General features: G+C 36.5%; 1 protein-coding gene across 2 annotated transcripts in view; it reads left to right on the plus strand.

Moving 5' to 3' along the window:
• The window catches only part of LOC149813069 (nucleolar-like protein), a 28865-nt gene extending 14880 nt beyond the window's left edge, over window positions 1-13985 (plus strand). The window contains exons 5-15 of one of the 2 annotated variants that reach the window (XM_089992412.1): window positions 445-504; window positions 1592-1795; window positions 2715-2843; window positions 2921-3547; window positions 4180-4372; window positions 4495-4688; window positions 5379-5489; window positions 5603-5742; window positions 5879-6157; window positions 11626-11956; window positions 13674-13985. In XM_089992412.1, the coding sequence (XP_089848538.1) occupies window positions 445-504; window positions 1592-1795; window positions 2715-2843; window positions 2921-3547; window positions 4180-4372; window positions 4495-4688; window positions 5379-5489; window positions 5603-5742; window positions 5879-6157; window positions 11626-11890 (2202 nt within the window). In that variant the 3' untranslated portion in view covers window positions 11891-11956; window positions 13674-13985. Of the gene's footprint in view, window positions 1-444; window positions 505-1591; window positions 1796-2711; window positions 2844-2920; window positions 3548-4179; window positions 4373-4494; window positions 4689-5378; window positions 5490-5602; window positions 5743-5878; window positions 6158-11625; window positions 11957-13673 lie in introns of both variants that reach the window. The other variant, XM_089992411.1, reaches the window with a different exon arrangement.
• The last annotated feature ends 1261 nt before the right edge of the window (window positions 13986-15246 follow it).

Raw genomic sequence — 15246 nt, forward strand, 5'->3', positions numbered from 1 at the left:
TGATGCTGCTAATGCTTGGTTGGATGTGACGTTTCACACAGAAGGTGAATAAAGTGTTTGAGTCAATGCAGAGGCATGCATGTTGAAGCTTGATCCGTTCATTTGCTTGTGCAGTTACAATTTTGTCTAGCTGTTGCTATTCTAATCTTATCTGAGAACTGAAAAGTTATTCCATTCCAAATTAATTAGCGACTTCGCGCAGTTTTGGAACCCAAAAAATGGGCACTCAGCCAACAAGGCCGACAAAATCTTACTTTGCCTCTTCTCCATTGTTTCTATGTTAATTTCTGTTATTTTCTTCTTTTACTCTGCTTTGCTTTCCTATTTGTTTATAATTTTCTTCTAGCGAGATTGCCAACTTATTCTGTTAGTGAATTTCTTTTTGTATGTAAAGGAGAAATCATGTGAATTATGAGCCTCTAAATAGATATTCTGTCTCTGCAGAAGCAGAAAACAAAAAAAGAAATCATGGGGGAGATTATCTCAAAGAGCAAATTTTACAAGGTAAGTTTCTTAGCTTTGTAGTTTGGCCCTCTTTGTGGAGTTATTTTGTTTATCAAATAGAGAGATGAACGTGCTCTACTACTTTTGCTATCCATTGCTGCCGATGATATCTCTGACAAATATCTGATACAACTTCCCATTTCAGAAATATTTCAGATGGACATTTGAACTTTTATAGTGAATCATTGCAATGTGCATGGCTGCATGTAGGCATGTCAATGGATCAGATTTTACCTGATTTCTGACCGAATCCAACCTTGTTTAATAGGATTTGGTAAGCCAAGAACGATATCCGATTATAATATGATGCGGATATGGTTTTGATTTTTTGCTACCGAATCTGACAAATATCTAGATTTCATGGATATCCAAATCCGATTACATGTAAAAAACCAAATATGTTATGAGATTTTCACCATCCGAATCTGAATCTGAATTCAAATCCTTTTAGCCAACATCCGATTAGTCAAATCTGGTATTGGCCACATCCTATCTGAACCCAAACCTTTTACATCCCTAGCTGCATGCATATTTTATGCTTGCGGGGTTGTGTGCATGTACATGCTAGTGTGATTAGCAGTAACTCCATTAGTTCTTGAATTACAAAGATAACAATGCAAGTATGTTTTCACCTTGTTGTTTCTGTGATAAGCTGGTCAAGCAGTCAATATCTAACTGGTTTAGCATTGAAGGCTTGCTAGCGATGAACTGGAAGTGTGATATATTTTTGGTATTTTCTAGGTTTTCATTTTTTTATCCAACTTTCTCTGGTGTATTTCTATCAGTTATTAGCCACTAATTTGCTGTTATTAGTGCATGGAAGAATCAATTGTGTCAGTGCGTGTGTCATTTTCTTGTAAGTAGATATCCTTCTAACCACGGGTTGGATGTCTTTTGCCTGTGAAGAAGCTAAACACATTTTTGCACATTGAAATATAACAGATGTGGAAAAGTGCTCCTCCCATTCATTTCTAGTGTATACACTGAGCCCTTCCTTATATCTCCTGTTTTGGTTACGAGGACACTTCTGATCTTACCAACAGTAAATTTAACCTTTGTTTTGATCCATGACATGCATCTTATGCAGGCACAGAAAGCGAAGGATAAGGAAGAGGATGAACATTTGATGGACCAACTAGACAATGACTTTACATCCTTGGCACAATCCGAGGTGATGCATTCTTTGATTTGTCCTAGCAAGATGAATGCATTGAAGGCTCTTCTGAATAAGAACTCTGGCAAGGAATCAGGAAAAGGCAGGCCTTCAGCTGTTGATGGGGAAACTTTTCAGGTGTGCTATGGTAGTACGTGTTGCAGCAAACCTTTTCTATATCAGAATGAATTGAAAGCTGTTATAATGTACATACTATATTACTTCATTCTACCCTCAAACAGAATTTTGCAGAGCAACTTGCGAGCAGTTGTGCTATGAGAGTGAACCTAATGCTGTTATTTCAAACCAATAGCATATTTCTTACAAACAAGGATCTATCCTGTACCTGTCCACATGGAAGATTTTATGTCATATCCACTGTTACTCTAATGTTGTATGGTTTCTGAATGATCAGATCCACAATTCTAAGTTCCTCATTGTTGAATTGTTTGACAATCCTACACTGTCAACAGTTTCAGGTGCAGTTGTGATTTTCTAAAGCATAATGGCTTATCTTTTACCTGAGTGTCGATTGATGCTGTTATTTCCCTTGAAAAAATTCAGACAACCAAAATGTGGTTCAATTCTTTCTGTTTTCCCAAATGCGCATTTGTTTCTTTTATTCTATTCTGTTATTCTGGCTGGGGGATAGCCCTTGGTGGGATTGAAATCTAGTTCCCTCATTTAAGACAAGTGTCACTCTAATCAATTCAGCTATCTTATTCAACCATGACTATTTCTTTTAATTGCCATCTAGCAGGTACTGGTTTATAATCTCTTATCCTACTTAATTTACATTTTCCCGTATGCCGTTTTTGAAAGCTTGCTATAATCTATGTTGGAGGCATTAATATTTTCTTAGTGTTAAGGAGAATGCTTTTTCTAGGGTTCAGTAGTCTGGCATGAATAGTTGCAATGATCAGAATCACTACTGTGAATGTAGTTTCCACACCGTTTGCATCTAAAACCTCTTTTGCCATTTTTATGCATTCCTTGTTTTGCTAACCTATAAGCTATGAGATGCTTTCAAGGTAATGTTTTTTATTCTTTTCAGCAGGATCAACCTGATGCATATGACAGGCTTGTTAAAGAAATGGTAATGGACATGCGTGCTCGGCCATCTGACAGAACAAAAGCTCCAGAGGAGATAGCACAAGAAGAGAGGGCACGTCTTGAAGAACTGGAGGTATTCTTGTTTTATTTAGCTTGTATTAGAAAGAGTGCATAAAGTTACAGTTTTTAAGTGCCATCTTTTCATCCCAGGAAGAACGAAAGAAAAGAATGCTTGCAAAAGAAGATTCTGATGATGAAGAAAGTGACAGTGACAAAGAAACCAGCAAATTGCCATCAAACAATTCAAAGTGGATCTCTGGTGATGACCTGGGAGATTCATTTGCTCCTGAGGAAGAAATTGAAGGTAAAGGCTGGGTTGATGAAATACTTGAAAGGGAGGAAGCTGATGACAGCAGCAGCAATGATGCAACTTCTTCAGAAACATCAAGTCAACATGATAGTGATTCGGACCAAATGGAATCTACCAAGGATTGGGAACAAAGTGATGATGAACATCTTGATACTGATAAGGAAGGAGAAGGCACAGTAGGAGAAGGCGTACATAAGAAAGGCAGTAAAATTTTGAACATTGAGCATCAGAAATTGGATGCCCAAAATATACAGAAAAATTCCAATAGAAAAGGAGATGCTTATGGACAGCAACCTCTGCCTGTAGAAGGTGGTAGTCTTCCCTTTATAATTGAAGTTCCAACTGACTTGAAGCAGTTATGCTCTTTATTAGACAATCGATCAGATGCAGAAACGGTTGAGGCCATCAATCGTATTAGGAAATGCAATGCAATTAGCCTTGCTGCAGAGAACCGCAAAAAGATGCAAGTATGGTTTCTTAGAGTTGTTAAAGTTGGTTGTGTTTCAAATTCTGATAATGCAAGTTTGACTTCATTATGTTTCAAGTTGAGTCTGTCCAACCTAGAAGTTCATGTTGTTGGAAACTGGTGACCTAACCTTGGATGGATTCCCAGTTGAAAAGCTTGGTCTGGATTCTGACCTAGAAGCTCTAACTGGATGGTGTAGCTGAATGTCAGCAAAAGTGAGCTGGCAGGATAGCTGAGTCTCCAGAGACTGATGTCTTTCTGAAACTCATGTGTCCATGGCAAGATCCCTTCTTAATAGTGACTTGGGAGCTCTTGCCTGAGTTTTTCAGTTACTTTTGATGATGTAGAACTTGGCCTGGATAGGTTGTCTTTCCAACTCTCCTGAGGGTCAAATCTCAAGACATGATTTGGTTGACCTGCCCCCTTCCTGAGTCTGCATTGGAGCTATTGAGGTCTAACTGAGTCCGGTTTGGCTTAGATTTGTAAATTCAAGATCTGGCCTTGAGTGCGCCTGATGTGCGGCAAGCTCCATTCTTATTTTCAACTTATATACTTGTATATTTGACAAAGTCTGTTATAAGGTATGATCAAGTATCTAACACTAGCCAAAATATCCATAACTCTTGTTTGCAGGTGTTTTATGGTGTCCTATTGCAGTATTTTGCTGTGTTGGCAAATAAAAAGCCAGTGAATGTCAAAAGGATAAATTTGTTGGTCAAACCATTGGTGGAGATGAGCTCAGAGACACCATATTTTGCAGCCATTTGTGCTCGGGAAAGACTTGTCCGAATAAGAAGCCAGCTTTGTGATGATTTAAAAAATCCAGGTCATGGTGTTTCTGTTTCACGTTATGATTACTTTGCTGATTATGATCAGCAGCTGATCTTTTTGTTATGGTGGAAAAGAAGTAATTTTATGTGCTCACTTGTTTGTTTTTATTGTTGACAGAAAGTAGCAAATGGCCATCTTTGAAGACTCTGTTACTCTTACGCTTGTGGTCCATCATCTTCCCATGTTCTGATTACCGTCATGTTGTAATGACACCTGCAGTACTGTTGATGTGCGAGTACCTCATGCGTTGTCCAATAGTGACAGGTCGAGATGTTGCTGTTGGGTCCTTCTTGTGCTCTCTTCTTCTTTGTGTGAGTAAATCTGTTCCACATTGACCATTTCTTATGCTTAGTAATTATTTACAGTTTATGTTTGAAGGTCACCCCATGCAGTTTCAAGTATCTTTAACATGACAGTGTTGGTTTATCAAATCGGTTTCTTAGTTGTATATATGAAAGCTTTGGAGTTGTTTAGCTCTGCCGTTCCTGTTGGGCTTGCAACATTTCAAGTATCTGAACTGACTTGTCTGCATGAACAAAATTTATTTCCACTATAATAGATTAGCAAGATTGTTCTTGTTCATTATTTAAAGGCTGTAAAATGATGTGTTTCTGATTGTTCTGCTTCTAGATCTGTCACTTTGAGATTTGGGTCAGACCAACCTCTATAATTTTACGTGTAAAATTCTATTATGTACTGTAGGTCAGGTCTGGTCCAGGGTCTTGTTGACCAGATTTATAGTGTCACATTTAGAGAAAATGTTCAGTTCTAGGTCATGTTTAATTTATTGTCTGGCTTATTTCTGTGAACAATTTAACATTCTATATGTCGATGGTGGTTGAAATCTTACTCAAATTCTTGTGACATTTTCTTCTAGTAGCTAGAATTTCCAAAACAGTTCCTCTAATAGAGGCCTCATCCTTTGCAATTTTGTTGGTTCATTGAGATGACTTTGTTGAGGTTGACAGTTGATGTGGTTCTTGAATTGATTACTTCTGCAGGTTTGCAAGCAATCTAGGAAGTTGTGCCCAGAGGCAGTCATTTTTCTGAACAATTTGCTAATGACAGCTTCTGGAAGTAAGATGAAATCAAATCAGGGTGTCCAGTTACATGTGAGTTATTTAATGGAAACTATATAGGCTCATGCGTCATTAATAAACATCTATCTTGGTTGTAGTGAGTGCAAATCACATATAAGACTTGACACTTGATCAAACTCTTGTAGGGTAGCTATGTGATGGAACTCTCAATACAGACACCCTGGCTCTGTCTTTCTGATGCCGTAGCTCACTTATGTCCTTTGGATCTCATTGTGCTTATGGACATGCCTGCTGAATCATCTTACTTCAGTTCTGATAGTTTCAAGTTTGTCATTCCTCTAGCTCTTAACTTTAGCGTATCATATGTATTTTTTTATGTTTCTGTTTATTTTTGGTAAGTACCTATGTGCTTCCTACTATGATAAGAGATAAAAAGTATATCACTTTTCATTACTTTACAGAGTTGGTGTACTATTATCCGTGACTGAGACTCTCAGAGGATTTGTTGACATTTATGAAGGCTTTGGTTCTTTCCCTGAAATATTCAGTTCGGTTCATAATCTACTAAATGAAGTTTTGAGCCAAGAAAAGATACCAGAGTTGTTGCGAAATAAAATGATGGACCTAGCTGATATGATAAGTAAGAAATCAAACGAACTTTTGATGCTCCGACAACCACTTCAGATGCGAAAGCAAAAGCCCGTGCCAATTAAGCAGTTCAATCCTAAATTTGAGGATAAGTATGTAAATCTTTCCTTGTCTTTTCCTTTTATTGTACTGATTATATAATTTGTTTATGGTCTAAATACCAAAATTTATTAAATATGTCCTGTGAATTCAATGTTTATGGACCATGTGGCACTGACATCGTACTTTATCATATAAAACTGACCCGAGACATGTTATGAAGGTTGAAATAGCATTGGTAGATACACAAATGCATGCTCTTAAATATTAGTGTTTTCTGAAAGATTTTTCATGATCTTTTGGGTGAATATGAGACACAAAGCACTACATTGCTTAAAATAAGAAATAATGATTATCTAATCTAATAGGTCTTTTGTACCTAACCTCCCATGTTTATCTGTATGTGCTTGTGTGTTTAGTTCATGGGCTTCTATTAGAAACTCTTTGTATTAGTGTGAAGTGTAAAATCAAGTAAAGTCACAAGAGGGAAGGTGAGGGAAAGGAGAAGAAGAAGGCTGCAACAAATATTCTCCACACCCTACCTCATGGGTCGTGGGTTTCTTTTGTATCAAAATTAAAATACATACCAATAATACCCCTGTTTAGTATACAAGATAAATTTTATTTAAGAGGGGCAACAATGGAAACACTAAATACATGAAGGGGCATTACACCCAAAAACGCCAAACACGCCATTATGGATCTGGATCCAGATCGTCATGTCTCAATAGCCTCCCTCAAGTTGTGCATGGTGAAAACCATGGACAACTTGCTCTTCAAGTACCAAAAACGCTGCTTACTTCGCCTTTTTGTGAATAGGTAAGCTACTTAATCCCGAGTCCCAACAAACTGAGTTGTGATCACAAAACAATGTTGGTTTAGATCTAACAATAAATACTTGATCTAGGTTATTTCAGATGAAGCTGCTGCCATTGACCAATTTTTCTTATTACAGGAACGAGCCACTGCCTTTTGCTTTTTGCTACTTCATGAAATTAGATTTTTTCCAATGAAAACACAATACCCAAAAATCGATCTTCTCTTATCTGGGTCCACTGCCTAGTCCGCATCTGAAAAGGCCATCACTATCAACATACTTTCACCATTGTTTCTCTTTCGATAACAAAGTCCATCTATAAGAGTGCCCTTTAGATATCTAAGGATCCTTTTAAGAGCTTCAACATGACTATTGCGTAGACAATGCATGAACTGAGAAACTTTATTTACCACATAAACAATATCAGGACGAGTGAAAATAAGATATTGAAGCATACCCACAATACTTCTATACCTGTAAATCTCTGCTTCATTATGTCCAAGTTTCTGCTGCAACATGCTTGGAGTTAATATCGGCTTGCAGTCTTTCATCCTAGCCTTGATAAGCAAGTCAACTTTATACTAATATTGAGTCAACATCTATGCATCTTTTCTCTTATCGACTTCAACACCCAGAAAATCCTAGGTCCTTTATTTTAAATCTTTGACTCAACACCTCCTTGGTATCATTAATATTCTCCTCAGAACCCCCTACAACTATGATATCATCAACATAGATAATAGATAAGTAACACAATTATCGAGTTCTGTCCTTTATAATTAAAAGAGAAGTGATCCAAATGAGAACTGCAGAAGCCGTGCTTCTGAATTTCAAGTGAGAAGCTTTCAAACCATGACCATATTCTTCTGAATTTCAAGTGAGATAACTCATTGAATTCTTTTTACTATATCCTTGTGGTTGTTTCATTTACACTTCTTTTTGGAGGTCTTCATGTAAGAAGACATTTTTAACGTCTAGCCTGCTCAAGAACTAGTCGTGATCCACCACTAATGAAAGAATAACTCTGATAATCCCTATTTTTACAACCGGACTGAATGTTTCTTCATAATCCAACCCATGCTATTGGGTAAATCCCTTTGCAACTAGCCTTGCCTTGTACCTTTTTATGCTGCCTTCTGGTTTGTATTTGATTTTAAAAACCTACTTGATTCAACCACATTCTTCTCTAGAGGTTTCTTGACAACATCCCATGTTTTATACTCATACAATGCTTGCATCTCTTCATTCTTAGCTTCAATCCATTTGTTGGATTTTGAGGCTTGATTGTAAGATCAGGGTTCTTGATGTTGGGAGACAGCTGTTAAAAATGATTGATGCTCAACACTAAAGTTTTCATAACTCACCCACCGATCAATAGGATGTCATACTCTTTCGGATCTTCTAGCTGTTTGAACATTTTGGTCATGTGGCAATTCAATAGATCCTTGTTTTAAACAATTTTCTGATGCATTTCGATCCCTGCGGCTGTATGTAATTCCTTTAAACCTCCCATCTACAGAATCTGTTCTACTGATTTGCTGTCTTGTAATAATCTGCTCCTCTATTCGGTCTTTTGAATCACCAATTTCATGGTCAACTTCATTATTCTCTGCAGCCAGCTCCATGGTAAACAAACTATCATCCAACCAGGGCTGATATAGTTGATTTGGCTGTGAATGTGTACTTAAAGACTTATTGTCTTTTAAGCCAAAATTCAGTTCATCAAAAATGTTTCTCGATATGCGAATGCACATGTTTTCAACATCATAGCATCTGTACCCTTTGTAATCATTAGCATGTCCAACAAACTTGCAAATGTGGGCTTTCCTGTCAAACTTAGTTTTCAAAGACGCATCAATATGAACATAACAAGTGCAACCGCATGCCTTTAGATAGTCATAATTTGGACGTTGTCCAAACAGTTCAAAATAGGGTGATTTGTTCTGGAACACCTTCATTGGCAACATGTTAATTATATGAACTGTTGTAAGAAAGGCTTCCGTCCAGAGAAACAAAAGAATACATCTTTCATGCATAATGGCAAGAACACTCTCTACTATGTGCCTGCATATTCTCTCAGCAAACCCATTTTGCTGAGATACTCGGGGACAAGATACTCTCCGATTGACTTTGTTTTCTTTAAGATATTCAATAAAGTCATTTGAAGAGTACTCACCCCTACCGTCACATTGAAAATTAAGAATGAGCAGGGAGAACTGATTGTGAACGAAAGTAAGAAAGTTTTTAAAGATTTTAAAAACTTCATGTTTGTACTTCATAAAGTATATCCAAGTATACCTAGAATAGTTACCATGTAAAATCAGGTCTAGTCACCAAAAACTTCACAAGAGGGAAGGTGAGGGAAAGGAGAAGAAGAAGGCTGCCACAAATATTCTCCACACCTTATATCATGGGTCGTTGGTTTCTTTTATATCAAAATTAAAATACATACCAATAATACCCCTGATTAGTATACAAGATGAACTTTACATAAAGAGGGGAAACAATGGAAACACTAAGTACATGAAGGGGCGTTACACTCCAAACACGCCATTATGGATCTGGTTCCATATCCATATCGTCACATCTCAATATGAAAGAGGTTATGGTATGTTCTTGTGCCGTGCAGGTCCTTGACCTGCCATTTGTTCATTTTTGCAGGTGTGTGTATGATATGTCAAACTCATGTATTGCCTATAAATATGTAGGATTTGGCATACAGTCTATATGACTGTAGCATTCAAAAAACACGTAAGTTGTATCATTCTTCCACTAAGGAAATACATCCTTATTGGCAAAATCTTCCAAGGAAATGATGGAATATCAACCTATGGTCTATACATATGCAAATTTCTTGTGCGGATGCAGGACTTGAAAAAAACTTGGGTGCGGAGGTGCACCTACTCCCACCTAATAGAAGCTTTAGATTTTCAAATTTCTTATACTTTTTATGTTGATCTGACCTTATAGATATGATCTATAAGCATTATTTAGTAGAAACAAGTTTTGGTTCATGTGATTATAGAATACATGTAGGTTTTTTAAGACCTTTAAAAATCAATGGCGCACAATGTATCAAAATTTCATGACTTAAAAAATCATATTTTTATGCCCAAACAACATGATTCCTACTAAATAAACTATGTTGAGTACATCCATGAGGTCTGGTTGAGAAGATACAACCTTAGTTGTCAGGCGCTAGGCGGAGAGCCCCTAAAAAGGCCTAGGCAGGGGGACCTAGGCAGTACCCAAAATAAAAGATAAAAAAAAAACATAATAAGAAACATGCATACAACATAAAACCAATCAATAATAAGCAATAAACAAATGATGTCATTGAACACTGGACAACAATTATATTACATAACCTTAACCTGCTCAAACAAATTAAAAATAAATTAACAATTGAATAAATAAAATCTTCTTATTCTTCTCAACAATAGACATAATACAAGCAATAGACAAATAACATGTTTTCTCTTTCTTCTTCTTCTTCTCTTGAAAAAGAAAACAAATGATGTCTTCAGGAAAAAAAATCTTCGAAAAAAAACTTCAAAAAAAAAGCCTAGGCTTTAAAAAAAGCCTAGGCAGCACCTAGGCAGAAATATAGGGCCCCACCGCCCATACCTGGTTGGGGCTGCGCCTAGGGCACCTTTGACAACTAAGGATACAACCTACAACTATGATTTCTAGTATGTGGGAGTAGGTGCTCCACCGTAGCATTACTCTCTCTCTCTCTCTCTCTCTATATATATATATATATATATAAATATAAAACTGGACTTGGTTATGGTTAACCGAATCTACTTTTGAACAGAAATGGACCTCAGTGTGGTTGACTTCACCTGACACAAAGGAAGCCGTGTCCAAGTGTTGCACCTGCATGGGTGCGGGTGTGACGCCGGTGCAGTGCTCTGTTAGAAGAGTCCGTGTTACACAGCTGAGCATATATTATTCACCTTGGAAATATTTTACGTGATAGTTTGTTAACCACTAAACAACTAATAAACCACATCCCTAAAAGCCTACCACCAAAACAACCCTGATGGAAAGATCATAAGCCTTACTAATTTAGAACTTGTGTTTTAGGTGCTATCTTAAAATGACAAGCATACCATCATTATCTTGACCTGAAAGAGTGCGCAATAGAAGCTTGAAAGCAAGAAAAAACAACTGGCCACATTGGAAGTAATGCAAACAAGTATCTCAGACTTTGAAAATCGAGGTGTTGTTGACTTTAAGCCTTTGTTTACCAAAATTGCAAGTCCTCATGGATAACTGGTTCATGCAACTTAGAAATTTAATAATTCTGAAGATGTAATTGATGTAACAGTGTTACTGTGAAAAGCATGTGGTCAATATCAAATGGTCTTTCTGATGAAGATTTCTGGAATGACATTCTTAATTATCACACTTGGTAAGAGCAATGCTGCATTTGCTTCTTAATTCTACTTAGATTCTTTAACAGTACCTGTCTGACATGTAAGAACACTGAAAGTCAGTTGCAGAATATTGTTGGCTTGTCTTAGCGCAGTAACAGAGTAAGGCTTGTTGATATTCATCTATAAAATTAGAGTATTAACTGTTTTGCTCTCATCTCCTCCATCTCCCCATGATTTGTTTTCTGAATCTCCCACTTGATCGCATTACTGCATGTGTAGAGGGTTGCTGCTAGTTTTGATGGGATATATGTTTATATGACAGCTATGTAAAGGGTAGGGATTATGACCCTGACCGTGAAAGGGCAGAGAAGAAGAAGTTTCTACGGCAGTTAAAGAGAGAAGCTAGGGGTGCAGCTCGGGAACTACGCAAGGACAATCAATTCTTAGCTGTTGTGAAGGACAGAGAAAGGTCGTTACTGGAGGAGGAAAGAGCTGAAAAATATAGGAAGGCAAGAGCGTTCTTGGAAGAGCAAGAGCATGCTTTCAAGTCTGGGCAATTGGGAAAAGGCAGGAAAAGGAAGAAATAATTGTGCTTTGGAATTTGTTGCAGCCATGCTTGTTGCTTGGTCATTTAACTAAAAATTAAGCTTCAGGTATGCTTTTATGCTTTCAATTTTCTGGACATCGTATTAGTTGTTTGATCTGCTTCTTTTTTATTTACTTCCATGTTATCTTAATAAGTTTCCTCAGGCAAGTAGTTTTATCTGCTTCTAGGGGAAATTTGGCCTTTTAATGAATTTTAACAAGAAATATGGCAACCTACAAAAGTCTCTCTCTCTCTCTGGTTAACCCACTCATGCATCTTTCTTAATCTCTCTGTGCCATATTTATCCAAGTCCTTAGAAAATAAAGTCATGAGCTTAATATGCTTGGTACGAAGCTCATCCCAATTAGCTAATCACTCGAGTGAATTGAATAGTGCAATCTTTGTTAGTTACTGCAGCAATATATCTTGATTAATATATTTCATGTATATTCTTGGATGTAGTACATCAATACCACATTTATACTGTAAAATGCTGATTACTAATGGATTTTTCAGCATTACATTTTCTTAAGAAAAGATTATTTTTTAGAGACCCATCTTTTACATTATATTCCAGAGCAGGCCACTGTTTCCAAGTCTTTTTGAAGAAACAGACGAAAGAAGACTACAGTTAATTTCACGGGTAAGACGCATTAAATCTTTGCTTTGAATTTAGTATAGGTGAATCATGTTTAAACTATAATAATCCAAGTTAATGAGACTTAGGTCTGTATTTTTCTATTTTATCGAGATTTTAAAATCTCAGATATTCTTGCAAGATTGTGTAAGCAGTAAAGATTTTGATATTATTGCGTGATTTTTTAAACCATTACCGGTTTTAAAAAAACAGTGTTTTTTGTTTTTCTTATTTTTGTAATTATTGGTGTACCAAAACTTTTCCGCTTTTTTTTTTGAGAAAAAACAAAATGGGTCAAATTTTCTGCAGATTTCCCCTTGTCAAGAAAGTTCACAAAGTTTATTGTGAGATTTCCCTCGTCGATTGAATTCCCTGTGCAAGATTTGTGACTGGTATTAAACATCGTTTTACTAAAGAGTGAACTCCAAAAGATTATTATTATTATTAGTAGCAAGCTTAGGGATAAACCCCCATGCAATTCAAACCTGGGACCCCTCGGTTATGATAGTGCGGCCTAACCATCCAGCTGTCATTCGACCCAGACCCAACTTAAATATTCATAGAAACATACCCAACGTTTTTGCTATTACATTCAACCACTTTCTTTCACTTGATGCACTTCAAATATCAGTTGGAGGTGTAATCACTGCTTTCTCTTTTATCAATAAATATTTCGTCTTATTGGGTTAAAAATAACATGTTAATCATTTAATTTGATTGAACAGTCAACCAAGCGACTTTAAGATCAAGCATGTGTTTGAAGGAATGCTGAAAATATCCATGCATTTAAATGAAATAACCAAATAATTAATCTGTTTTTGCTGATTGTGCTGTGTATTGCCTATTTCGCTATTTTGGTGAATCAGAAAAAGTATGTCCCACTTTATTTTTTTGGATGATGATTATGAGATGAACCGATTCTTGAATATGAAACTTACAGTTATTAATGAGAGTTGGTTGTTTAATATCTGAAATCTTCTGATATCTTCACAGCCAATGTGCCATACATAAATGGTGAATCCTATTTTCTGTTGACTATCTTAGATAAGGCCAAACATCATTCTTACAGCTTGGTACTTAAAAACCTTGCTTTTAAGCTGGTGTTCAGTCTCAACACTTCTGCCCCTGACAATTGCGGCTAATTCAGGTTCACTCTGGTAGTCTCCTATTCCGCTCTGGCAGCTTCACCATTTCATCAGATTGAGGAGATACACGGATGATATGCTGACTGTAGATGAAAATAAAAGACATCCACTGTGTACGGAGATTAGCAGCGGAGTCACAAGATATGATCGGTGGTAGAACTCAATCACATTGTTGTTCATAATTAATTGAAGTGTATTGCCTTTAAATTTTTTCTTAATTTATGATTTCAATGAGCAGCTAAATTTTCAGTCAACGTTTTGACAAATAATAGTAAATTTTATTCATAATGAAATTGAGTGCAGTGCTTTGCCTATTCATTGGCGTTATGAGCCATTTTACTTTGATATGAATTACCTGGGGGATCCCTTATATATTTGTGTTTAGCATGGTTTGTTTAATCATCTTCATTGCATCATAAGATTCAATGCTGGAGATGATAGAAAAACATTAAAGGCTTACAATTCACGATAAGAATGATAGAAATGACCTAAAACATCATGTCATAGTCTGCTTTGGCACAAAAAAATGATAAATAGATTGCTTTTGGAAAATGAATTATTTAGTATTGATTGTTGTTTGGTACCAAAACTATACAGCATGCAATCTACCAAAAATTTATGGCCCAAAAAATCATGTTTTTACGTTGGGAAGCACTATTCAACGTCTGTTCTTTAGCAAACAGACTATGCTGAACATATTTATATAGTCAGATTGAGCCGGTATTGATTACACCCAGGATTTCCAGTTGAATAGTTATGTAAGTTCATAAATTGATGGTCTACAATATGCCGGAATCTTGCAATTAAGAAATCGAAGTTTTACATCAAAACGACTTTATTCAAATTGACTTTCTCACTATCTCAGGGATCAGATCGATCAAACAAGGCTTGTAACTATAATGTCTCATTAGATGGCAATCTCAGAAAAAAGTCTCATTAGATGGGTATGGTGTGAATGACAACCAAATATTATCTATGGATGAATTCTCACAAGATTGCTATTCAACCACGTGTGATTGTAGGGGCTTATAAAATAGTTCACTGTATCTTTTGTAGATAGCAACAAAAAGTTTGCAAAAGTTTTTTTTTCTAATCCGATGCAGGATAATTCCATAATTGGTTGGGTTGATGTAATTGATTTATTTTATATTCACTTGTTTCATCCATAGAAGTAAAAGGGGCCTTGTACACCATATTTGATTTGGGTTTTATAGGGATATCAATGAATTGGATTTTATCCAATTTTCAACCAAATTCGATTCTGTGTAGATGCATTTGGTAAGCCAAAACCATATCCTAAGGATGCAAACAGGTTGCCCATGATGGCTCCAATCATCTAGTTGGGGCGAGTTCGAAACCCATGTGTGCGCGTCCTTAGATGGGTGTACTCTGTTGTGGGCAGGGGGAACTAGGGGTTTCTACACCAACGAGGTCATGAGTGACGGGCAGTTTTTTCTTGATTATCCAAAAAAGGACAAAACTGACACACAAACATGTTTGTTCAAGCTAGAGTTGTCATTGTTTCCAACTATCCAAGAGTAGGTTCAGTTTTGGATCTCCATTTGATTCAGATCT

This window comes from Nuphar pumila, chromosome 16, assembly GCF_984573655.1.
Source record: "Nuphar pumila chromosome 16, dmNupPumi1.hap1.1, whole genome shotgun sequence".
In the NCBI taxonomy this organism is placed as follows: domain Eukaryota; kingdom Viridiplantae; phylum Streptophyta; class Magnoliopsida; order Nymphaeales; family Nymphaeaceae; genus Nuphar; species Nuphar pumila.